Here is a 24,820-nt window from a genome sequence, read left to right as displayed (position 1 = left end):
ATTGATATCAACAAGACTTACAGCTTTATACAAAGTCTTACATGATTTGTTTCCTATTCTATCTCCTACAAATAAGGCTAATTAATAACCTAACAGGCAAGTAAATATAATGTTGACAAATCAATTTGAGATTCCTTTCTTAACACTCCCCCTCAAGTTGGAGTGTATGTTAATGACACCCAACTTGTTAAGTAATGTTTCAAATTGTGTCGAGCTTAATGGCTTGGTGAATATGTCTGCTAGTTGATCACCTGTTCGTATATATGACGTGCGTATCATTCCCTTTTGAATCTTCTCTCGTACTAGATGACAATCAATCTCTATGTGCTTTGTTCGTTCATGAAAAACGGGATTTGAAGCAATGTGTATAGCTGCTTGATTATCACAAAACAAGGACACTGGTTGATGATGATTCACTTCCAAATCCTTTAGAATATTCCGCAGCCATGTTATCTCACAACATGTAGTGGCCATAGACCGGTATTCGGCTTCGGCACTGGAGCGAGATACGGTAGTTTGCTTCTTAGTCTTCCATGAAATCGGTGCTTGGCCAAGCAACACGCAGTAACCAGTTATCGACCGCCTAGTGTCTCGGCATCTAGCCCAATCAGCATCACAAAATGCTTGTAACCGCAATGAACCTGTGGAAGGAAAGAAAATGCCTTGCCCAGGCGCTTGTTTGATGTATTTAAGTACCTTGTGTGCAGCATCTAAATGTGGCTGCCGAGGCTTCTCCATGAACTGGCTCAACACATGTACCGCATAAGCCAAATCTGGTCTTGTGATGGTCAAATATATCAATCTACCCACAAGTCTTCGATATGAAGAAGGATCATCCAACAGTTTTCCTTCCAATTGCGTGAGAGCCAAATTTTGGTCTAAAGGAAACCTGGAAGGTTTTACTCCTAGAAAACCGACATCATTCAGTATCTCCAGTGCATATTTACGTTGGCATAGAGTGATTCCATGCTTCGATCTTGCAACTTCTATTCCCAAGAAGTACTTGAGCACTCCCAAGTCTTTCAGTTTAAAGCGATAGGAGAGAAATTGTTTGACTTTGTTAATCTCACATAAGTCATTCCCTGCCAGTATGACATCGTCAACATAAACCAATATAACAATGAATGTACCTTGATGCCGTCTAGTGAAGAGCGAGTAATCAGACAAGGATTGTTGAAATCCAGCAGCCTTGAGAGCATTGGATAATTTGATGAACCATTGTCTCGAAGCTTGCTTTAAACCGTAGAGAGATTTATGCAACTTGCACACTCTTGTCTCCCCCTTGCGTCCGAAACCAGGAGGCAAAGACATGTAAACATCCTCTTCCAAGTCACCATGTAAAAAAGCATTGTTCACATCGAGCTGATGAAGGTGCCAGCCTTGCGAGGCTGCAACACTGAGAAGGACACGAACAGTAGTCAATTTAGCGACGGGAGCAAAAGTGTCACGGTAATCAATCCCTTCGACCTGATTGTATCCTTTGGCAACAAGACGGGCTTTGTACCGTTCGATGGCGCCATCGGGTTTGAGCTTCACCTTATAGACCCATTTGCAACCAATGGGGCGTTTGCCCGAAGGAAGATGCACAAGCGTCCAGGTATGATTGGCATGGAGGGCTGCAAGTTCATGTTGCATGGCAGCACGCCAATGAGGATCCTTGACAGCCTGGGAGTAGCTAGTAGGTTCCTTATGGAGGGTGAGAAGAGCAACAAAGGTTTTATAGAGGGGTGAGAGACGAGTATAGGATAAGTGAGAAGAAAGTGGATGAGGGGTACCTGAGGACGCGCGAACCACGTTCGTGGAAGATGAGGTGGGAGCCGGCCGGGAAGGGAGAGACGCTTCGACGTGAAAGTCCTGCAAAAGGGAAGAAGGCTTGGTGGGGCGTGTGCTGCGTCGGGATGGAGGTGGGGGTGGGGTGGGTGTAGGCGTGGAAGCAGATAAGGGTAAAGGTGTATCGGGAGCAGCTAAAGGAAGGGGCCGAGGGGAAGAGGGTGGTGGATTGGAGGGAGAAGGGTCATCAGAGGATGGGTCAGTGGGAGTGTGAGTGGGTGTGAAGGAAGGTTCCATGTCAAAAGAGAGCAAGGGCGCGGAAGGTGTGGTGTGAAGGGAGGAGGTAGGTGAGGTTTCTATCTGGGAGTAAGGAAATTGATCTTCAAAGAAAATCACATCCCGGGAGAGAAAGACCTTTTGAAGTTGAAGATCAAAAAGTTTATATCCTTTTGTGCCATAAGGGTATCCTAAAAAAATGCAACGACGAGCACGGGGATCAAACTTGGAGGGTTTGTGTGCATGAGTGGAGGCAAAACAAAGACACCCAAAGACCCGTAAGTGAGAATATGTGGGGGGTTTGTGAAACAGTTTTTAATATGGAGTTTGCCCATGAAGAAGTGGAGTGGGGGTTCGATTAATAAGATATGCGGAAGCAAGGATGGCATCCCCCCAAAATCTTTTAGGTAAGTGAGCTTGAAAAAGCAATGCACGAGCAACATTAAGTAAATGACGGTGCTTGCGTTCAGCGACACCATTTTGCTGGGGTGTGTGGACACAACTAGTTTGGTGAATAATGCCTTGGGAAGCATAAAATGCATCAAGTTTAAATTCGAGACCATTATCACTTCGAATCATTTTAACTTTAGTGTTAAATTGTGTGGCAACCATATGAATGAATCGAATGAGGAGGTCTTTGGTATCAGATTTATGTTTCATTAAATAGATCCATGTGCACCTAGTGTGATCATCAACAATAGTAAGAAAGTACTTTGCACCAGAAAGAGAAGAAACTTGGTAACCACCCCAAATGTCAACATGAATTAATTCAAAACAAGAAGTAGCAGACATGGAACGTAAAGGAAAAGGCAACCTTGTTTGTTTAGCCAAGGGGCAAATTAAACATGGAGTGGGATCACATGGTTTATTGGAGGAAAAGGGAAATAACATGGTAACTTTAGGCGACGGATGACCAAGGCGTTGGTGCCAAAGGTTGGGAGGAATGATTTGGATGGCATTGCATGTTCCTTTCTTCGGTGTGTCGAGATAGTAGAGTCCCTCCCGTTCAATTCCGTCCCAATCATCTTCCCCGAGCGTAGGTCCTGAAGGACACAAAAATTGTTTAAGAAAAGAGTAATAGCAAGAGAAGTATGAGCCAATTGACTAATGGAAATTAAATTTAACGTGAATATTGGAACACAAAGAACATTGTCAAGGATAAAGTCAGGGGAAAAAATGACTCGGCCAACGTGAGTGACCGTGGCAAGGGATCCATTGGGTAATTCAACAGTGTGATTTTGAACAGGCCTGGAGGATGTAAGGGACTCGGGGCTGCAAAATATGTGATCTGAGGCACCACTATCCAGGATCCAAACATTGTGCTTGCCATGACGCATGAATGAGAAAGCCTTACCTGAGAGGTCTTCGTGACTGGAAGAATTACCAACATGGTTGGCAAAAGAGGATTTGTTTTGATGCAACATCTTGAGGATTTGCTTGCAATCGTCTGGAGAGAATGGGAAGGTGGAAGTCCCCTTGTTGGTCACGGCAACTTGATTGCCTTTGGCAGAATGGCTTGGTTCGCTGTCTATGGCTGCTTTCCTTTTGCGGCAGTACTCGTACGAGTGACCCTTCCAACCACAGAAAGTACATTTAATATGTGCTCGGCAGTTTTTGGTGCTATGATTCGTCTTATTGCACTTGTCGCATCGTAAACCACCATCCTCATTTTTAGGTTCTCGGCTTCCACCCTTGACAGCGAATACAGCAGCTTCGGGTTGGGCGGTGCTCCTTCCACTTGAAACTTCGACTTGCCTTTCATGACGAAGAACAAGTGAGTAAGCCTTGTTTACGGTGGGCAAAGGCTCGAGAAGGAGGGTGTTGCTGCGAACGGTAGAGTAAGATTCGTTCAAACCCATGAGGAACTTCATCGTCTTCTGTGTTTCAATGTAGGAGGTGATCTTCTTCCTTGTGTCACAACCACATGTGGGGATAGAGCATAACGCATCGCGTTCGTCCCAAAGACTTTTAAGTTTGGTGAAGTAGGAGCTCACGGTCATGGTGCCTTGTATGCAGTCGTGAATCTCGTTTTCAATGTGAAACAGTTGGACAATATTCACATGAGAAAATCTTTCGTGCAGATCAAGCCACATATGCCGTGCATCATTGCAGTGAATGACGCTCCCAGAAATTTCCTTGGACATGGAACCGAGCAACCATGTCTTCACCAGATTGTTGCATCGATTCCATTGTTGTAATTCTTCAAATTGGTCTTCACGGGGCTGTTTGATTGTTCCATCAACAAGCCCTAATTTATTCTTGACCGTCACGGCCATGGTCATGGATTGAACCCATGTACCATAGTTATCTTCCGCGAGAGGTTGAGGCACGAGAACCGCACCAGGTTGATCCGAGTGATGAAGAAAGAGTGGGTGATTAGGGTTTTCCCACTTTGGATGTGAAGTCATGCCTGAAGAGGTTGACTTTTCTGATTTGTCACCCATGGCTATGGTGGCTAGGGTTTGTGTTTGTTTCTTTGCTTTTTATTTGCCCAGAAATCGTTTCACTCTGGTACCATCATAAGAAGCATGAATTGTAGGGATAATTTTCATATATTGATATCAACAAGACTTACAGCTTTATACAAAGTCTTACATGATTTGTTTCCTATTCTATCTCCTACAAATAAGGCTAATTAATAACCTAACAGGCAAGTAAATATAATGTTGACAAATCAATCTGAGATTCCTTTCTTAACATGGGACTTGTCTGGATCGCATGTTTATCTTCCTTTTGTTCTGGAAGGCGTATGATTTTTTTCTTACGTTAAATATCTCAGGATAAGCATTCCATGGTAGTATGAGAAAGGTCTAAATCACATTCTTCCTTCCTCCAAACCAATTGAAGAATTCCACTTTGAAATTTTCTTCTTGTTATATCCTAACAATTTTACCTTGAATCTGCGCCTCTAATTTGAATTGCATATGTAGCTTACAAGTTATGAAATTTTGTGTATATACTAACACTAACCATTGTATCGGAACTATATAAACGAAAGTGGCCACCGTGTTGATTAAAATGTGAACATAAAACTCCAAATTAAGTTTGGAGACGAGGGAATATCCTTCTCCACACACCTTCACATGTGATCTCTTTCTACTTAACACTTATTCAACTTGAATTTCGATGTTGTGTGAGGTGGAAACTCGAATAACACATATCTTAGAATTTGAGTGCTCAACCTAAAATCTAAGGCCCGAGATATTTCAAACAATAACAAAAATTTTGATTCAATGTACTATACAACAACATAGACTTATCTTATTAAGTGGGGTTGACTGTATGAATCTTATAACGTTATTGCACTCGGTTTCATTTAGGGTTTGTTATATAGAGATTTGACGTGAAAACGGAATGTCAGCTGTCGACTACCTAACACCCTTTCTCTCCTCCTTTATCTAGATTTGAGACCGCCAACAGAGTATAAAATTACACAGATGAAGTTTTTATTAAATGTAATACATATGGAATACATCACATGATATCTTTTATATTCTTTTAGAATCTCCACAATGCATATAAAATGACACGAGGAGCAAACGTACAACCGCACAAGGAGTATTTTCGCTAATCACCATTTAGTGTGGTCTATACTCACCACCTTATTTATCACTTTTAGATGAGTTTGAATTTCGAAATTCGTGTAGTGGATAGGCACAAATCTCAAAATCTAGACTCGTCTAACAGTGATAAATAAAATAATGAGCATATACCACACTAAATGGTGGTGAACAAAAATGCAGTCTTTAATTAATTCTTTAATTTGTTTTTGTGCCAACTAGTCACTAAATTAAGCCTACTTTGACACTGGCTCCCTGTACGTCAAGACCAATTGCCTGCCAAACGAACTCTCAGTTTCCATGCATGGCTAGAGAGCCGCAGAACAGCACTAGACCAACCTTATATAGAATGCCCCTCAAAAGTTACTCACACAACATAGAAACAAAGAGAGACTAGAGCCTTCTTCGACTGATTTAAATCGAAAAAACTAGCGGAATTAGCCAAGAAAACCAAGGGTTTAGGAGCAAATCCTAGCCGCAAAACACTGTCCTTGTAATAGACGAGAGGCAACTGGTCAATTAAAGCCCACCCAATACAATGATGCTTATCTAAAGTTCATATTTTGAGGACATGTGAGAACCTCTTTTACCTCTTTTTCTGTTTTATCTTGTGATATTGTTACGATGGTTCTATGACTTGCAAGGTTGTTATCTTTTTTATTAGTTAAATATGGGTTTTAGTAGTGGTTGAGAAATTGTATTGTATTCATTATGAGTTTGTAATTAGGAATTTGTGTAGTGTTTTTTTGGCGTGTTTGATTTCTTGGTTACGTTTGATATGTCTGTTCTATGTACGTTTTTGATGGTTTTTCTTAACAAATCTTTTTTACTTTAAAAAGGACACAAGGCTAAGTATTAGTTAACTTGATGAGCACTGGCTTCATTTTTTATTTTTTTTTTCAAGAGCCCTGACTTCATTTATGAACAAAGTGTTATAGTAATTTAATTAGCATGCCGAACTTAGTTAAGTTGGTAACAATGCTGGATGGAACGTTGTATGTGAGACCATTGTACAACATATTCAAAAAACATGCAAACAACATACAAAACACATGAAATAAACGGCAATCCCTTTCAATAAATTTAGCAAAGAAGTCCCAGTGAATATTTGGGAATTCTAAACTCAGTCAGCACAAGGCTAAATATTAGTTAACTTAATTAGCATGTGGCTTCATTTATATACGAAGTGTGAATTACACACTTTCAGAGCTTTATTTTTCTCATATTCTAATTTTTTTTTATAAGTCGTCTTCTAATTTTGTCCAGATCTCATGTGGAGGAATGCTAGCTCCTTCCTTACCATTTTTTTTTTCCAGATCCTACGATATTACTTGATGATGCAACCTATTTATTTTCTAAGTTACTTTGTAAAAGTCATTCTACGAAACACTACACTAAATCCAAATTTATTTAGTCATCAAACTTGTGATCCAACAATAGACGAATTATGACTTCAATTAATGAAATTATGACACTATTAATCGAATAGTCAAACGATTTCTGTTTTTTTTTTTTTTTTTTTTTTTTTTTTTTTTTTTTTCGGGGTAGAGTTCATCTTTGTGGGTAGTCTACAAATTAACTATTTCGATCATCAAGCAACATTGTACTTTAACAAAGGTATAGAAGAAATTAAAAAAAGAATGTAAAAATGAAAAGAGATATAGCATTCCTCATGTAATACTTATAAATTTATTTTTAAGATATAATAAATTAGCTTGGTCTTTTCTTTTGGGTAGGAATCGTTCTAGGTGGCTTATAACATTTTTTTTTTTTTTTTGAAACAACTGGCTTGTAAGCTTAAAACACTGAGAAAAATAAAAGATAGTGTTATTCACACACTTGTTTTTACTTCTCACACACCCTTACTAATTTTAGATCATATTGATCTTTCTTCAAATCATTCGAGGCTGAAAACTAAGAAGAGTGTGAGAAGTAAAATTGACTGTGTGGATAATACTACCCAAAATAAAAATTTGAGCTTACCCAAAATTCAGAAACTTACTCAGCTTGGAGAAAAGAAATTAAAATATGAGCATATCAGCCAGGATAGTACTACGTACTACTATGTGATATGAGCAACCCACTAATAGAAAATGTTATAAGTATTCCCCATGATCTTCCTCAGTTTAATTAATGAAATCTATCTTCTCTTTTTGTTGGAAAACGAAATTTATCTTCGAACGTGTTTATTAGATATTACGTACTATTAAAGACAAAGTCAGCTAGCGCACCGCAGAGTTTTAATTTTTCAATTTTGTAGTATTTATCGTGACTCATGCATGTGTCCAGTTGTTCTTCTTTTTTTCAACCATTGATTCCAATATAGAAATATACACTGTGTAGAATATAAAATCTGAAGAATACCTTGTTGTGAATTAAGAATACCTAGTTGAAAATTGGAAGTTGGATCTATTATACACACACTTACGAAATCCAATCTAGTTAGTTTTCTTAACTCCTATTTGTTTATTGTCATGACTTACTGGAATTGGATACAATGAACGGGATTCGCGTGATTCGTTATGTGAGTGAGGGTGAGAGATATGACTATCTATTGTATTGACCTTGGAAATTTAGAGTAGAGAAAGTTTTGCTTGTGAGTGCTTTAAGACTTGTTTGAAAATGCTTTTATAATGACTAAAACACTTATAGTGAAGATATTTTTGTGTTCTAAAAGCACTTGAAGTGTTTCCTACTAGAGGCGGCAATTATATGCTTCTTGCATGAAGCATTCAAGTTTTTTTTTTTTTTTTATTTATTTATTTTTTTTTTTAGGATTCACTTACATTTTTTTTTTCACTAAGGATTGATTCCAAAAACATTTTCACAAAAACCATTTTCAACCATTTTAAAAACACTTTCAAGTGAGCTCTTAATAAATGAGTATGAGCTGACGAAGTTGCAATTGAGTAACAATCAGAAGGGGAATGCTAGCAAGACTCGCTCAAAATGCTAGTACGGCCAAACTTTCCATTCACGTATATTTTCAGTACTTCCTCAAATAAGAGATTTTTCAATGTTTTCGGAACACGAGTTGATATACTATGCGCCATAATAAGAGTTTTTTTTTTTTTTTTTTTTTTTTCAAGTGTCCATTCACTTATATCACGACACATGATGTATTAGCCTATGTTCTAGGAACATTGAAAATTTTCTCATCAACATTTTAGCTGGGTCCCACATTAATATTATTCAAAATAAAAGTTTTTTTTTTTTTCAATTAATATCTTCCATCAGCCCATATAAAGGTCCTACCCTCACCCTGTCATCAATTTAATGAGGGATTGAACAGTTAGCCAATCAAAAGCATAACTTAATATTACAATTTTAAGTCACATAGTACTACGGTGTAGTGGTATTCCTCTTTACTTTTAAGTAAGAGGTCTTAGGTTCGATTCTCGCGAAATGCGAATTTGAGTCATATTATTGCTAGCTCATTGTGAGGCTAATCTCACTCCCTTAGTATAGATAATATCGTTTGTTAAAAAAAAAAAATATTACAATTTCAAAATTCTACAGTGCAATATGAGAAAATTAAAACTTCATAGTTTATCTTAAAAATCACGCCAAAAAAAGAATTTTTTTTTTCGACGGTATGAGGAGAATTTTATTGATATCAAAAAAAAGAATACACCTAGTCAGGGAGGGATATAAACCTAACCCCATAACGCAAGAAAAAAGGATGAAAACAATACATGAAAAAAAGGGGGACATAAACCTTACCCCTCTAGAAACAAAATCAACAAAGATACAGGGAAAATAGGGGGACATGAAACCTAACCCCTCTAAAGCCAAACCTAAAGGTCTAAACCTACAAAACATAATAACATCACAAGGTTAAGGGGAAAAAAAATCAAGAAAGTAAGACAAACCTATATGTTGAAATGCACATTAATTTGAGAAGTGGAAGCCATGAAATCCAATATAGTCTGAAAACAAAGCAGCATGAATTGTTCGTAAAATTGTTCGCAACCACATTTCCTTCACGATATATGTGAGAGGAATAGAAAGTCATCTTCCAGATGCGGTCTAAACAAATAGACCATTGCGTACAAAGATGCCAAGGAGGATCAAAATTAGTTGATTGGAGAGTAGAAATAACACTAGAAGAGTCACTTTCCAGTCAAAGACAATGCCAACCCCACTAAAATGTGAACTCTGCACCAATTATAACTGCTGATAATTCTACATAAAAAGAGTTGTGATGACCAATCTCTTGGCAGAAACCACTAAAAAAGTGACCATGGGAATCTCGGAAAACTCCTCCACAAGGAGCAGGACCAGGATTTCCTTTAGACAAACCATCTGTATTAAATTTAATCCAAGAGAACCAAGGAGAAAACCAAACAACAATAGTTATCCAACACCAGTTGATGAATGGTATATTAAATATATTTTTTCTTGTTTGATACGACTATATTACACTCAACGCTGAGTCTCAAGTTGTATGTTAAGGGTGTGAATTTAAGGCCTAATTTGAGCTATTCAAGTTGAAGTCGGACATTATGAGTTATCAAAGCTTTGAGTATAGATCTTCCTCCATAGACTTCGGATAAGGTTGTTATATAAGTTTAACCCATGCTCAGCCAATTCAAGTCCTAAAAGATTGTTAGATATTATTGAGGAATAATTTGACCTTTAAAAGCAACGAAGAAAATGAAGTCATAATCACTTTAATAGTAGGCTTCTTCTCTTTTACATAAATAATATGCTCGACTTTAATAGGTAAGCTTAGTTCTCTTATAGAAAAAATATGCTCGACTTACAATAGGCACATCTAAGTCCAATAATGAGCTAGTTTTTCCATGAGAGCAATGACCACTATTTATTAGACAAACAATCCATACGATTCTCCTATTAGAATTCACACAGAATACCAAAATAGTCTCCTAACCAAATTATAAGCAGTAAAAATCAGTTTACATACTAAGTCCAATTTCATGTAAATTAGTAAAAACTAATCCTCTTTTCATAAGACTTTTCTACACCAATTTGAATCAACCAGCTATAAACCACTTTCATACTCATATTCTTAAATTCCCACTTGAATGTGAATCAAGTTTCTAGCACAACTTTCAAATTATAACATAAGTGAACACTAAGGCCATCTCTAATCGAAGGGGCTATGTTTAGCCTTGTTCAGAGTTATAACCCTACAAGAAATTATTTTTAAATGAACAGTGTCAAACCACATTTATATATCCTTTCCAACCGAATGGGCTATTTTTTAGCCCCTTTATTATTTTTAAGTTTGTTCTTTAACTTTATTAGTTAATTGAATTAAGCTACCATATTAAAATAAGGTTATCTAAACATATTTTGAGTGCCACTTGTCGCTAAATAAATAAGCCTCCGGATTTCTTATTTTTATATAATCCCAACAACTTAGACATTAATTCAAAGATCACAATTCAATTGAAATACATCTTAAATATTAAAACTACATCAACTTAATTAATATTAAAACTACAACAATTTAGATATTAAGGATTACAACAAATTAGGAGTTTAAAGAGTATGAAGAATTAAAACAAAATGATGTAAGATAGTATGGAAGGGTGAAATGATGTGAGAAATGACTTAGGTATTTATATATATTTTTTAATTTCGTCATAATTTTTTTTCTTCAAAATATGACGTCAGCTAGCAAGTTGGCTGCTAACAGCTTGGGCCCCTCAAACGAGCTGGCTGGCTAGACTTGCCCAGCCCAATGGCCAAAGGGCTTGAGTTTGGCTTCGGGGGTCCCTTTTTCTTTTGGTCCAGACCTCCATTGAAGATTTTTTTTTTTCTCATTTCAGGCTATAACACAACCCATAGCCCTATGGTCTGATCCATTGGAGATGGCCTAAGTCTTTACATTGAAAGAGTTTATCATCACAAACATTCTGCCAATACATTTCAAAATATAGAATCAAAGAACCACTGTTACAAACATAATACAAAACGGATTCCAAGATTGCTATATCCAATTTGCATAATCAATGTTGTGATCAAACCAATAAAGCAAACTCAATATAATTTGCTTCAACTTATCTGGTCAAACTTAACAACTATAATGTTAAACTTCAGTCAACGGCAAATTTTATAAACTTTCACATTACTTTAACACAATGAGTAATAAAGTAATGATTCAACCAATTGGTTAATCAAACTACAACTTGATTCATAAGCATCAAAAGGAATTATAACTTCACAATATTAAGTGTTAGTTAATAGCAAGTTTGTTAACCAATAGTCATTTTAACACTATGAACAACTTATCCATAATTCAACAAATTGCTTCAATAAAACCACCACCTGGTTTCCAAGCATCCAAATGAATCATGATACCAAAATTAATAGTCGGTCTAAATACCCTTAGATTTATGCTCACATTTGAACATATGATTCTCCCACTTGAGCATAAGTTGAAGTATCATGCTGCCGATAAAGAAATCAGAGCTATGAACCAATTGGTTCTCGATTTCTCACCAAAACAGATAATGCATAATCTCAATTTAATCATATAAACTTAACACCATTATGCAACCAGTTTATGTATCAAATTAAAGATAGTCTCAATCATAGGATTAACTCATCTCACATAAACCCAAAATTACCAGTTTCAACAACGACCAAAATTAGAATAATAATCACAACATTTTTTACATTTAATTTGATTCTAACTGGTTCATTATACATCAAACAAATCAACCAAAACTTTAATAATGTCTAGACATCGTAATAATATATCTTGATTAAAATGAGATTAACAAGATCTCTTATCTTTTGAAGGAACTTAAGATGATCATCCAACAAATATTAGTATACATAATAAATTAAAATCAAATCACTTGCACTAGACAATAGCATATATACTTTTGCCTATTATAACTTTGGTCTAAAACTTTTCTTATGGTGAAGTGACCCAAACTAGTAAGGCAAGTAAATTTGATAGTAGCCAATTGCATGATTACATTATGCCATATAACAATCTTAACGGTGGAAAAATCCACAAACACTTCCCATATATTCCATCCATACAATTACATGAGTTACAACACATACTGAATCCTTTCCCTAAACACTGATTGTGGATGATCCCCGCAGCCATGAAAGCCTTAAAAGCATACTCTACCAAATCATCAAAAAATATAATAGCATTTGGCAAAATTTATTTGAACCCATATAACTTCTTTTTATACCCAATTTAAACTTTAAACTTGAATTGTCTTTCTTACCCTATAACATAATTATCACTAAGTACAAAATAAAATTAACAATAAAACTAAAATTTATTAATAAACCCACACCCAATTTAAGAGCAAGAAGAGCAACCTGGTATGTGCTCAAGTTGGCTTGTGCTGCTACTGAATATATTTTTAAAATAGGTATATGTATATACAAGAGTATTGGACTAGTAGCAACAACGTTGTCAACTAGGGGAAACGAGTTCACCATTGTTGTGTGCTGTGAACCAAGAAATCAGAAGAAATAGGAACTCAAAGGTAGTCTTTAATCTATTGGGCAAATGAATCTTTGGCGGCAATTACATATTGTCAACCTGGTAAGTTTAAAATGTAATGAATTTTACATGGTTTTTAATTGTTTTGAATGAGTGTAAAGATAAATTTACATATTGAATTGAGTTGGGAGGGTAATTTAGCTAGTAAATTTGGGTTTAAAGAGATATCAATAGTTTAATTAAAAATAATATGAGTTTAGAGAGTAAATTGGGTGTAGAAAGAAGTTATATTTGTGCAAATAAAATTCCCCAAAGCCTTTAGATGTTAATCGATTAATGTAAAACATACTATATTTTTACGAGCAATCCTACTTGAAAATCAAAAGGAAAACAAAAGGGACTGGTAGATTCATAATTTCTCATCCAAACAGGTTCAATGATCGAAATAGAGAGAAGCCAAAGAACCCATACAATACTTTAATTTGAATGACATCTAAATTGAGTAAACTAATAGTATACAACCATAAAGTATGGTAGCCAAAAGTACAACAGTTGAGTCCAAAGCCTTCTAAAAATTTAAGTCTTTGCCATGAATCAAACTTCACCAAAAACTCTAAAATTAATAGCACGCAAATTTGGAAAAAAAAAAAAAAAAGAGAGAGAGAGAAATAAAGAACTGACCTGGGACTGGGAGACTTCTATATGGAGGAGGCCCAAAGGAAACCATCAACAATTTAGATCAATGCGGTCCTTTATCTACAGCCCAAACAAATTAAAGATAGAAAAAAATGTTGTGGAAAATAAAAAGGATTAGGTACCTTAAATCTCCTAACTTTTTAATGTCATTCCAAATTAGTTTTAATCTTTTTTAACATTCTAAAAAGTACCTAACCTTTTGGTAATGTCACATCAATTAAGCCCTAGTTAAATTTCTGTTAGATTAACTAGGCGTTACTTTGTCTGCAAAATCAATAGAAGGTCATTGAAGCATAGCCTCCACCAACTAACAGTCACCGCCACCCCCATCAGGCCATCACCTCCAAATCCAACGCACAACCACCAACTTCACACTACAACTCAAGCCACCAACATCGAGAAAAAGATCATGGAGGTTGCTATAATGGTATGGACTCCCATGATGCAACAACCATCATCTTCACCGCCCACAAAGAAGAACTGGAAGCTTTACGAACCGAGAATCATAAAGTGAGGAAATTAAATGAGTAGAAACAAGCTCATCGGTACCCTATCTGAATTATTAACCATCTTCTTTGTTAGGAGATTTCCCTCATAATATAATTTCAATTTGGGTTCATTTTCGATCTAATTCAATGCCCATTTAATCATTGGGTGTCATATTATATAATCTCAATTGAAAATTTATATTTTGAGACAACTAATATTACTGTTGACCATGATATACCCAGTTGGTGATTTCTAAATATAAAAGTTGTGATGAGGTTTCGGTGGCCATAGGTTGAGCTTTGATATTTCCAATTTTCTTTTTCTTTTTTTTCCATTTTATTTGTGAATTTATTTATTTATTTTTTATTTTTTCATCTTCATGTCTTTTATGAGGTTATTTAATTATTATATTAGTGTCCAAGTAAGCTAAAAAGTGAGATCCATTGTTGTCACATGTACATTTAACGGAAAAATAAAATAGACCTTAATGGATGTGGCATTTTCAATAGGTTTGGTACTTATTTGAAATGTTTAAAAATGTTGAGATCAATTTAAAATGACACTGAAAGGTTGGGAAACTTTAGGTACTTAGTCAAAATAAAAATAAAAGTGCTCTTCAAAAAATCAAAGCAAAATTACCTTTTTAAATAGATGAATTGTGCTTATGCAAACTGAATGCTAGTTATATATGTTCCTATAGTTCTAACAGCAGTCCTCCATGGAAGCACCACCTGATGCAAGGAGGAAATCTGATACATTTTCGTTTTCTAAGCTGATTAAACCCAGGATGCAAGGAGGAAATCTGATACATTTCCTTTCTTGCTAAGCTGATTAAACCGAGGACCACTTACCGATCCCATGTGGTTGCAATAAATCAGTGATACACAACTGAGAGAAAGGAAAATACCTTGACTAACCAATTATTTGTTCAGAATTCGATCCCTAATTACTCATGAAAAACAACTCAGCTAATAACTTCACTATTTTCCTCTAATGGTTGAAGCTCAGAGCCATATCATATACAAAATGCATTTTGTTAAACAGAACGAGATTCAAAGTTAACAAATAAACGTAATTACTCTCAAGATTGAGGAGACAACGCTTAAAGATGGAAAATTGTGCTCACATATCCAGTCCATAAAGAGAGAAATTATCGCATGATATATTTATACTAAGAGATGAGAAAAATAAACTGGTTTCAAACTCATCATTCACGATATTCAAACTTAAGATTTATGACCTATAAGTAAAAGAAGAATATCATTATATAATACTGGCATGGTACATGCATTGTTGTATCTTCTACTTCATGTATACATTTATATAGGATTCATCTGTCACATTTATCTAGCATTCATGTACACTTAAGGGCGGCAGAACTTTTGGTTTCTCGATCAATTCTCAAATTTTATTTAGAAATATATGTAAGGCTCTCTCATTAAGAATGCTCTTTTCCACACAAATTCAAGGCATTCTTAGATGAATACAGAGTTATTCTTCAAGTATTTATACTTGAATTATACGTACTAATTATTCTAGTTGCCTTATGTCCTGCGCCATCATGAGATCAACTTTGATACACAAATTCGGTGTTCCCAACACTACCATCCACAAATGATTTGATTTCTTCCGTATTGTTTGAGGACTTCTTGAGGAAACTTTGGAACCAGTACGTTGAGGATTTTGAGGATCTTTGTAGACTTTCGTAATCTACATAAATGATACCAAATCGAACAGTGTATCCATCGCCCCATTCAAAATTATCTAGCACTAACCATGCAAAGTATCCCTTCACATTAGTACCATTTCTGCACACACGCAGAAACATATAAAATGCATTGATGCAAAAATCAAGTTTAAATAACCATACTCAGTTTTTCAACAAAAACTTACTTGATTGCTGCTTGAACGTAACATAGGTGGCGATTGTAATAGTCAATTCTATTGGTATCATTAAGGGCTTCGGGTAGTGGTAATGTAGGATCATTGAACTCATCAACCCCTACAATGTAATGCATTATCATATGTATTTAGTTTTTTTATTAAGCGATATAAAATTATTTTTAAATTTAGACTTTACAACACTTATTGTATTTTAAACCATTACATTATATATAAAAAGGGAGAAGTGCTGATTTAGTATTTAAACTATCATCTCAGTGAAAATTAGGTCATTGAATTATTTTTTTGGCAAAATAAGTCTCCAAATTCATCAAAAATTGCTAATTTCATCCCTAATATTATATTCAAAGCTATTTTATCTAATTTTTCGTTAATTTAAATCACTTGACACACTTTAGAGTGTAATACCATCATTTTCTCGCCTATAAGCCCTTAATATTCATATTGGTTGTGAATCTAACACCTAATTTACTTTCCAAAGTTAACTTCATACACTATTTCTTTTAAAAAATTACTAATCTACCCTCCAATGTGTATCACATGCAAGTAACGTGACTTAAATTGATGGAAAATTGATAGATTTTTATAATTTAAGGACTGATTATCTAGAAAAAAAAAATAGTTGAGGGACCTAATTTTCACTCAAGTGATAATCCAGGAACTAAATTTGCACTTCACCCTATAAAATATGAAATATTAATGATGCAAATAATTTAGGTTTCAAAGTATTAATTACCATTCTCTGTAATGTAAATCAATGGGTCATTATACTTTTCTTTCGTGTAGATTAAAAAATCTTGAATTCCTTTTGGATAAACATATAACCAGTCAGAAGCAGCCTGCACCTCATTAAAAGATGATTGAAATGTTAATTGAGGGGTTAGGTTTGTATGTGGATAACAATAATAAAAAAAAAAAAAATCTTAGGTGCTCTGGAATGCTCTGGAGTACTCTGTACTCCGTGCGTTTTGATCCTTAGATCTTAATTTTTATATAAAGATTAATGGTTAAAACACTTGAAATATCAAATACTCTGGAACACCTAAAAAAATTCTTTTTATTTTATTTTAAACAAACGGTATTATCCACACTAAAGAGATGGGATGGGCTTAGCCTTATAATAAGCTAGCAATAATGTAATTCTAATTCGTCTTTGGCGAGAACCGAACCTAAAACCTATCACTTACAAGTGAAGAAGAATATTATTAGACCATATCACTAAGTGGTAACACCCAATAAAGTCTTGGATCACATTATATTACACATCCATATATTAATAGCTCCGACTAATAATTTGATATGTACCTGTGGACCGATGGGGACTCCATCAAGCTCAGCTGCCACAATATGTATGAATACAATTAATATTTATTCTACATACATCATTAATGGCTCCAAATAAGTTTGTAATTCGTACTTACTTGTAACATTAACGCGAGGATCTGTTACATAGCTTGGATTATCAGAACAATTGTAAGATGCATCGCTTGCATATCTAGCAGAGTAGTAATTTAGTCCAATAAAATCATATGAGCCACTTAGTAACTCGGATTGTTCTTCCGTAAAACTTGGTAATCGCTCTCCAACAATAGCTCGCATGGTTTGAGGATAGTCACCATGTGTTAGTGGGTCCATGAACCTGAAGAAATATGAAAATTCCAAGTTCAAGATAATACTAGCTAGCTAGTCAATATTTCAATTTAGCTAAAAGCATTAAATTTTGTTGATCAATTGATTACAGATATACTTGCCATCCAAACATAAAGTCTAAAGCTCGAAGTGCAGCATCTCTATCCCACTGTGTCTCTGAAGCTGGCTCAAACCAGTATGACACCACTGTTATTCCTATTGTTCCATTTTGACATGCCTGCATAAGAAAACTCAAGAATTCGTTTATTTACAGCAAGACAAAAGAATAATCTTTGTTTATCTCATTAGACAAACTATTCCCTGCAATGTTAATTATAATTAAAACTAGTGACTGATATAAAATTCTCAACTAGAACCCCAAAGATTTTGAAAAAGAAATTAGTTAACTAAACCTGGTATTTATCCTTGTACAACTTTACAGCGGTCGCATGAGCAAGGAGTTGGTTATGTGTCACAATGTATGGTTCAGTACTTGAATCTCCACCGGTGCAGTTTGGGTTATACCAAGCAGAGCATCGTCCCGGTGCATGGATTCCGATTGCATAACCATGATTACTCACGGTACGTGGTTCATTCAACGTGATCCAATGTTTTACTCGATCTCCAAACTGGTCAAAACAAAGGTCTGCAAAGTCTTGAAAATCATTGCTGTAGTACGCATTTCCAAACATGTTTGTTATCAATCAATACATAATCGTATTTCTTTACTTACAGGATCAACAATGTGCAAAGGTAAATTTATTCACTTACACAATTCGAGCACTTAAAAACCCACCATATTCGTCTACTAAAGCTTGGGGAACGTCCCAATGAAAGAGCGTCACAAATGGCTTTATACCTATATGTAGTATAATCAGTAGAAGCAACTTAAAAGTTTGATATAAGTGCTTGCATGTAGATCTTATCGTATATTACAGTAATGGGATGATATATGAGATAAAATAAGCAGCTGTATCAACCCTTGCTTAGGAGTTCATTAGTGAGATTGTTGTAGTACTCGATGCCTTCCTTGTTAATGCCCCCACTTAGCGTTCCACCTAGTAATTGGAAAAAAATTTAAAGTGAATACTTATCTATAAAGAGAAATTAAACTGAGAAAAATATGTTAAACAATAAAGTGATGATTTGTCCCAATCCAATATATGTATCCGGATCATCAACGTTACTTGGTAACAATCTTGACCATGAGATTGAGAACCTATAAGCATCCATCGACATGTTCTTCATAATTTTCACATCATCCTATAATGACACAAAAGATATAAATAATTATAAGAAAGGACCTAAAAGCTATCGCCTTCAATGTCTTCTGTTGTTGTAAGGTTAAAAAAATTAGTCAGTATATGATTTTGTAACCTGATAAAGGTGATACTGATCAATAGCAACATCTCCATTGCTGTGATCACTGATTTTTTCTGCAATTGTCCATATATAGAGAATACATATCGCAAAAACCATATCATGCAAACTATATACAGTAAAACCTTTATAAAGTTATAAAGTTGAGACCGAATCAATTTTATAACTTTAGGAAGGTTATTACTTAATAGAGGTGTAGTTAAAATATTATTATATTAACCTATTTATCCTTAATAAATATTAAAAAGTACTTAATGAATGTTACATTCCAAAATGTTTCCAACTTCTCAAGAAACCGTAAACATGTTTGGGAAGTTAGAAGCATTTTGCCCTCAACCAAGAAGTTGTCAATGTTGACGAAGTATTACATACCTGCAAGTTAAAAAACGTGACATCAACTCTAAAAACTAGAGCATTGTCCCAAGCAACTATAGAGAAATATTTTAGTTCATCTTAAACTTTTATTTGTGACATGACATACTCATTGACAATTACTACTACATGGAGGCATGTTTCCTTAAGATGGGAATAAGAAAAATTAAAACATATTATTACAATGTAGAGTTGATTCCTACACATAACTAGTCCCAAGTTGGGACCAAAATTTTAATGACTTTACAAAGGTTATTCCTTTGTAGAGTATTACTTATATAGGTTTTATCTAATAGAGATGAGACTCACATGTGTTGACGGACTCCATCTATATTAGAGAGATAGTACATATGTGATATGAATAGTAAGTGTAGCATTATTCATTTCCCAATATGCCTCGTCTATAATATTATCTAAGTGAAATACCGGTGCAATGTATACCAAAAGGTCGTATTATAGAATGGAGGATTCCGTTGGCATGAATAGCAAACATTTTCTCTGTGAACTGCGATGGAGAGGGATTCGAATTTGTATATATTCCACATTTGGAAAAGAAAAAAAATCTACCGTATAAGGGATGGCTAACTTCATGAGTTATTGGCTTGTTTAGAATTAAAAGACGTGAATCTAATGACCGTGCTCCCATGAGAAAAGGCCATGAAAGGATTTGGAAATAAACAAATATCAGGGGAAAGAATGACACCTGCAGAGATACAGAGACAGAAAAATTTAATTAAAAAAAAAACAAATTGAATAGAATTCTCTTCCCTTTCTTTTTTCTCTCCCCTTCCCTCCCTTTCTATTTGAATGGTCATGATTAAGCCACGTCAACATTTTATATTAATTTTTTATAGAAAGAAAAAGACAAAATAAAGAATGTGAGATCCCACATCGCCCAGAGGAGAGGAGGTGATGTGCTTTATATATGCCCACCTTCCTATAGTAGGACGCATTTTGAGTGGAAACCCAAGAACAAAACCTTGAGGGCGTGGCCCAAAACAGACAATATCTTATTATGTGGATTAGGATGTGACAATTTGGTATCAGAGCCACTCCCCTGCCAGAAGTGTGCCGACGAGGGCGTCGGCCCCTAAAGGGGGGTGGATTGTGAGATCCCACATCGTCCGGGGGAGAGGAGGTGATGTGCCTTATATGTACATGCGCACCTTCCTACAGTAGGGCGCGTTTTGGGTGGAAACCCAAGAAAAAGACTGTGAAAGCTTGGCTCAAAGCAGACAATATCTTACTATACAGACTGGGATATGATAGAGAATGTGAGCCATTAGCTTAATTTCAATAATTTAACTAACTGTTTATTTGATTAGACAACCTGGATATTGGTGGGTGAAGTTATCCCACACGCTCGGTCCTCTACCACTTTCATTCCAAGCACCTTCTACCTGAAATGTATATACATACATATATAGGTAAGATGTCTATATTATTGCATGGTAAGATGTCTATATTATTGCATGGGTGCTAATTGATCTGACATTATCTATTCTAAAATTGAGGAAGGATTACAGTCAAATTTTTGCCCCTTGATTTTGCTTTATTTACACATTGCTGCCACCAAATCTGTGTTGGGCTGGGGTAATTACTAAAAGTTAGGAGGGTAATATTGTCCGTAGGTTTGGGTGCCCTATGCCTGATTTGGGCCTATTTTGGGTTTGTTGGTTTTGGGCCAGGTGTGGGCTTCAGAAGTGGATTGTCCAATGTGTTGGGCTGGGTTACACAGAAGGAGTCGAAATGACTCTTTTGCCCGCTTCAATCCAGATCCAACGGACAGGATCTGGAGGCACTTTTGTCATTTTGCGTTTAGAGTGTGGTTGCCGTCCGAAAGAAATTTTTAATTGTGATGGGAACACACACCACATATTTTAATAAAAATGATGAAAATTTTTATTTTTTAAGTTATTCTACTATTTATACAATAAAACGTGATGTACCAACTGTGTGTACCGATCACTTTTGAAAAATCTCTGATCATCAGAAGCGTGGTTCGCAGAGGGGTTGATGGGTTGCAGGTAGAGAGAGGGTCGACGGCAGGGGTTCCAGTTGGACAGAGTGGGGTTTGGGTACGGGATTACAGGGAGAGAAGGTGAGAGGGTGTTTGAACCCTTCAATCCCTGCTTTGCAATCTCCGTTGTTCACCCCGCCTTCTCATCTAGAATGGTATTTCCACCAACCAATGAAGTGCCCGGAGTTTGAACATGAAATGCCCAAGAGGCCGCCCAGTGCAAGGTAACTTTTCTTTTTCTACTTTTCTGGGTGAAATGTCAATGTGGGTTTGACCTAATTACTGCAGTTGATAAATTATTGGTTTTGGTTGATGGTTTACCTTGCGCTGGGTTTTAGTTGATGAGTTTTTCTTATGGGTTTTGCTTGCATCTGGTTTTGGTTGATGGCAGGTATATTTGATCTCCGTTGCACACCTCTGCCTTCTCATCGCCGTCGCACACCTTACCAGAACTTGAATCAATGGTAATGTATAAATTGTATGGATTTCGCGCCTATTTTAATCTTCGTTAACGAAATTAGCGTTTAAGTTGAATAATTCATACTCTTTTGATATTGGAAATTAGGCTCTGATTTCTCAGTCCTATGCTTCTTTGCTGTATAAGATGACTTTGGGTTATATTACTCAGAAACGGGAATTTATTTATTTATCTTCAGTAAGAGAGTGAAAATCCTTAGCCTTTAGATTTTCAAGTATTTTGCCGGCAATAATAATTTGTTTTTGCAGCTTTATATGTGTCTGTCTCCAAATATGAGGATCTCTTAATTTGCTTATGTAGCTTTTGTAATATGAGGTTCTCTTAATTTGCTTTTGCATATCTTCTTTGCTTCCTCTGCTAGCTCTATGTGTGATTCTATCTCCAAATAATTATTCCATATCATTGAATACACATGGAAAATTAAAAGGGTTTTAGTTTTTGGATTGGTTTAAATTTTTTTATTGTTATTGGTTGTATTGCTATCAAATATTTGATGGGAAGTTTGAAATGAAGAACTTGTTGATTGGGACAGAGAGAATCCTACAGCTGCAGACTCTAATTTATTGGCTTCGAAATGAAGAAGTTATTTCTCGGTTCACTTCCGCAGTGTAAAACAACTTCTCAGCTCAGTTCTCAGATATGAGGTTTCTCAGCTACCTCTTTTTTGTAATAAAACTTTTGAATAGTACTCGCTGGGACATCCAATTAATCAGGTCAGTTTTTGTTTAATTGAGATTCTTAAATTTGATATTAGGGATTTTAATTTGATTGGGTTTTGAATTGCATTGTACACTGTTTCGGGTATCTGTAGCAAAATAGAATCTTTTTTTAGGGATTCTAGAAGTTTAGTTGAACGCTAATTTTAAATTTCTAACCCCTGTGGTGCCTCTCTCTATTTGAGTTTGAGTTGGGGATGGTGAACAATGAGCAATTCGGAGATTTATCGCAGTGCAATTTGTCATTTCCACGGACCACCATAATACTGGCTTACATTTTTCTTCTTTTTTCTTTGCCTATAGTAATATTATTGTTTATTTCCAAGGGTCCTGAGTTTGTCATTCAGAAGAGATGCTTCATTCAAAAAATTGAAATTTCCCAAATTCTTTGTTAATAGTTGTATCCCTTGAACAAGCATTTAATTTTCTTGGATGTATACTTTTGAGCTTTAAGTTTTCATGTATGTAGCATTACTAGACCAAAAAAAGCAGAGTGTCGTGGAGAAATTAGGACTGTTTCTGTTCTTTTTTTTTTTTTTTTTAATTTTATTTATGTTGAATTGACAAGTGGTTAAAAAAACAAAAACTAATTAAAATGGCTTGAAAATTTTGAGTTTTAACTATAAGGACAAAATAAAGGGTAAAGTGAATAGTATCAAGATTTACTTTTTAGTGTAAAAATGTGATTTTTCGTTAAAGTAAACAGTACCAGGAGCTTTTTGTTAAAGTTTTTTTACTGGGTTTAGTTTATGTGTTTGGTTTGAGAGTAAATTCAGAGAGCTAAAAGGCAGTAAAGTTTGGATTTGGATCATCTTCTGAGCTAATGGAGAGGATCCTCATGACCAATCATCGTGGGCCGTTGGATTTTTATCCAACGGCTACAAACAGGGGGTCTCTTTAAAGTTATAATGATTGTAGCCGTTGGATAAAAATCCAACAGCCCATGATAATTGGTCAGGAGGATCCTCTCTATTAGCTCATGAGAGGATCCAAATCCGTAAAGTTTGACTATTTACGTTTAATGTTGTTTTGGGTTTGGATTAATTTTGTTTGTTTGATATTAGAAATTGAGTGAGAGGGAATTCGCACTTTTCTCCCTTTGAATAGCGTTTAACTCATTTCTCATTTTCTGTTTGGTTTCCGTTTGGTTTCCGAGAAAATCGAGGGAAAAAAGGATAGAAGATTAATGAATTCACTGGATTGAGTGCTTTAAGTCTATTTATGATTGAAGTTTTTCCCTTTGCTTTCATTTCTGTTTTTGTTCTTTTGGGTTTCGAGCACGTTGAGGCGAAGATCATTGATCATACTTTCTTTCCTTATCAATTATTTTGATTTTGGAAGTCTACTTTGTTTTTCAGCTTTAGTGCTTGGGAGAAGCGAAAATGTGATTTCATGGTGGTTGTATTTATCTATCATTTGAAAGGAATTCAAACAGAGAGAGAAAGGAGAAGGTAGGTTTGTTGTCAGTGAGATTGAAGGATGGTCTGATGTAACCTTGCAGGTGAACTATATGCTCACACACCCTCATCCAATGGAACCTGTAATTGATATCTGTATTGTGACTCCGTTCGCACCGTCTTTGTAGTGCATCTTTCTGTGTAAATTATTCATGCATGTTGTGGACAAAGGTTTCAAAACCCGCAGCAAAGCGCGGGCAATTTTTTTAGTTAAAACTAAAGTAAACCTAAGTATAATTACATGAGACAGAAATTAAAACAAATTAGAGGGTAAGTAGTTAAGCCGTAGAAGGAACTAATAACCTGATAAGCAGCTGAAGATGTGCCAAATATGAACCCTGGTACAAGAGAATCAAAGCTGCTTCTGTTAAGAGAGTCACAGATAATGGGTGGATCTGTGTTAGCTGCTTTGCTATTTGGCAGTGCAAAGTCAGTGAGTAGCACAACAAATAAGAACAAAGAGCCCAATTTCATAGCCATAAGTAACTGGAAGGTATTTGGTGATGTAGAGTAGGTCTGCCGGTTCCCTGCATATTGCATGGGGTTTATATAGAGGGGACGTTCGTGCTACACTTGAAAAACTGGATTTATAAATAAACCTATAAAATATGAAGAAAAACAAAAAACATAG

General features: G+C 35.5%; 1 protein-coding gene and 1 long non-coding RNA gene across 3 annotated transcripts; one reads left to right on the top strand and one right to left on the bottom strand.

Moving 5' to 3' along the window:
• Positions 1-15,632: 15,632 nt before the first annotated feature.
• LOC137742016 (beta-glucosidase 12-like) lies at positions 15,633-24,820 on the bottom strand. Its single transcript, XM_068481748.1, has 13 exons — positions 24,493-24,820; positions 20,849-20,918; positions 19,144-19,202; positions 18,954-19,029; positions 18,747-18,824; positions 18,538-18,625; positions 18,180-18,435; positions 17,889-18,004; positions 17,559-17,776; positions 17,443-17,474; positions 16,874-16,976; positions 16,129-16,237; positions 15,633-16,043 (listed from the first exon to the last, which is right to left on the bottom strand). Exons 1-13 carry the CDS (start codon positions 24,727-24,729, stop codon positions 15,803-15,805), a joined length of 1,683 nt encoding a protein of 560 aa, XP_068337849.1. The 5' UTR covers positions 24,730-24,820; the 3' UTR covers positions 15,633-15,802.
• On the top strand, positions 21,498-24,475 carry LOC137742017 (uncharacterized). 2 transcript variants are annotated; one of them, XR_011069358.1, is made up of 4 exons: positions 21,498-21,762; positions 21,930-22,002; positions 22,549-22,729; positions 24,091-24,475. It is a non-coding gene; the product is annotated as an uncharacterized lncRNA (long non-coding RNA). The 2 variants fall into 2 exon arrangements; XR_011069357.1 differs by lacking the exon at positions 24,091-24,475 and having other exon boundaries at positions 22,549-23,224.

Source organism: Pyrus communis, chromosome 8, assembly GCF_963583255.1.
Source record: "Pyrus communis chromosome 8, drPyrComm1.1, whole genome shotgun sequence".
Lineage (NCBI taxonomy): Eukaryota > Viridiplantae > Streptophyta > Magnoliopsida > Rosales > Rosaceae > Pyrus > Pyrus communis.
The sequence above is the reverse complement of the archived record's forward strand: the minus strand, read 5'-3'. Positions and strand labels throughout refer to the sequence as shown.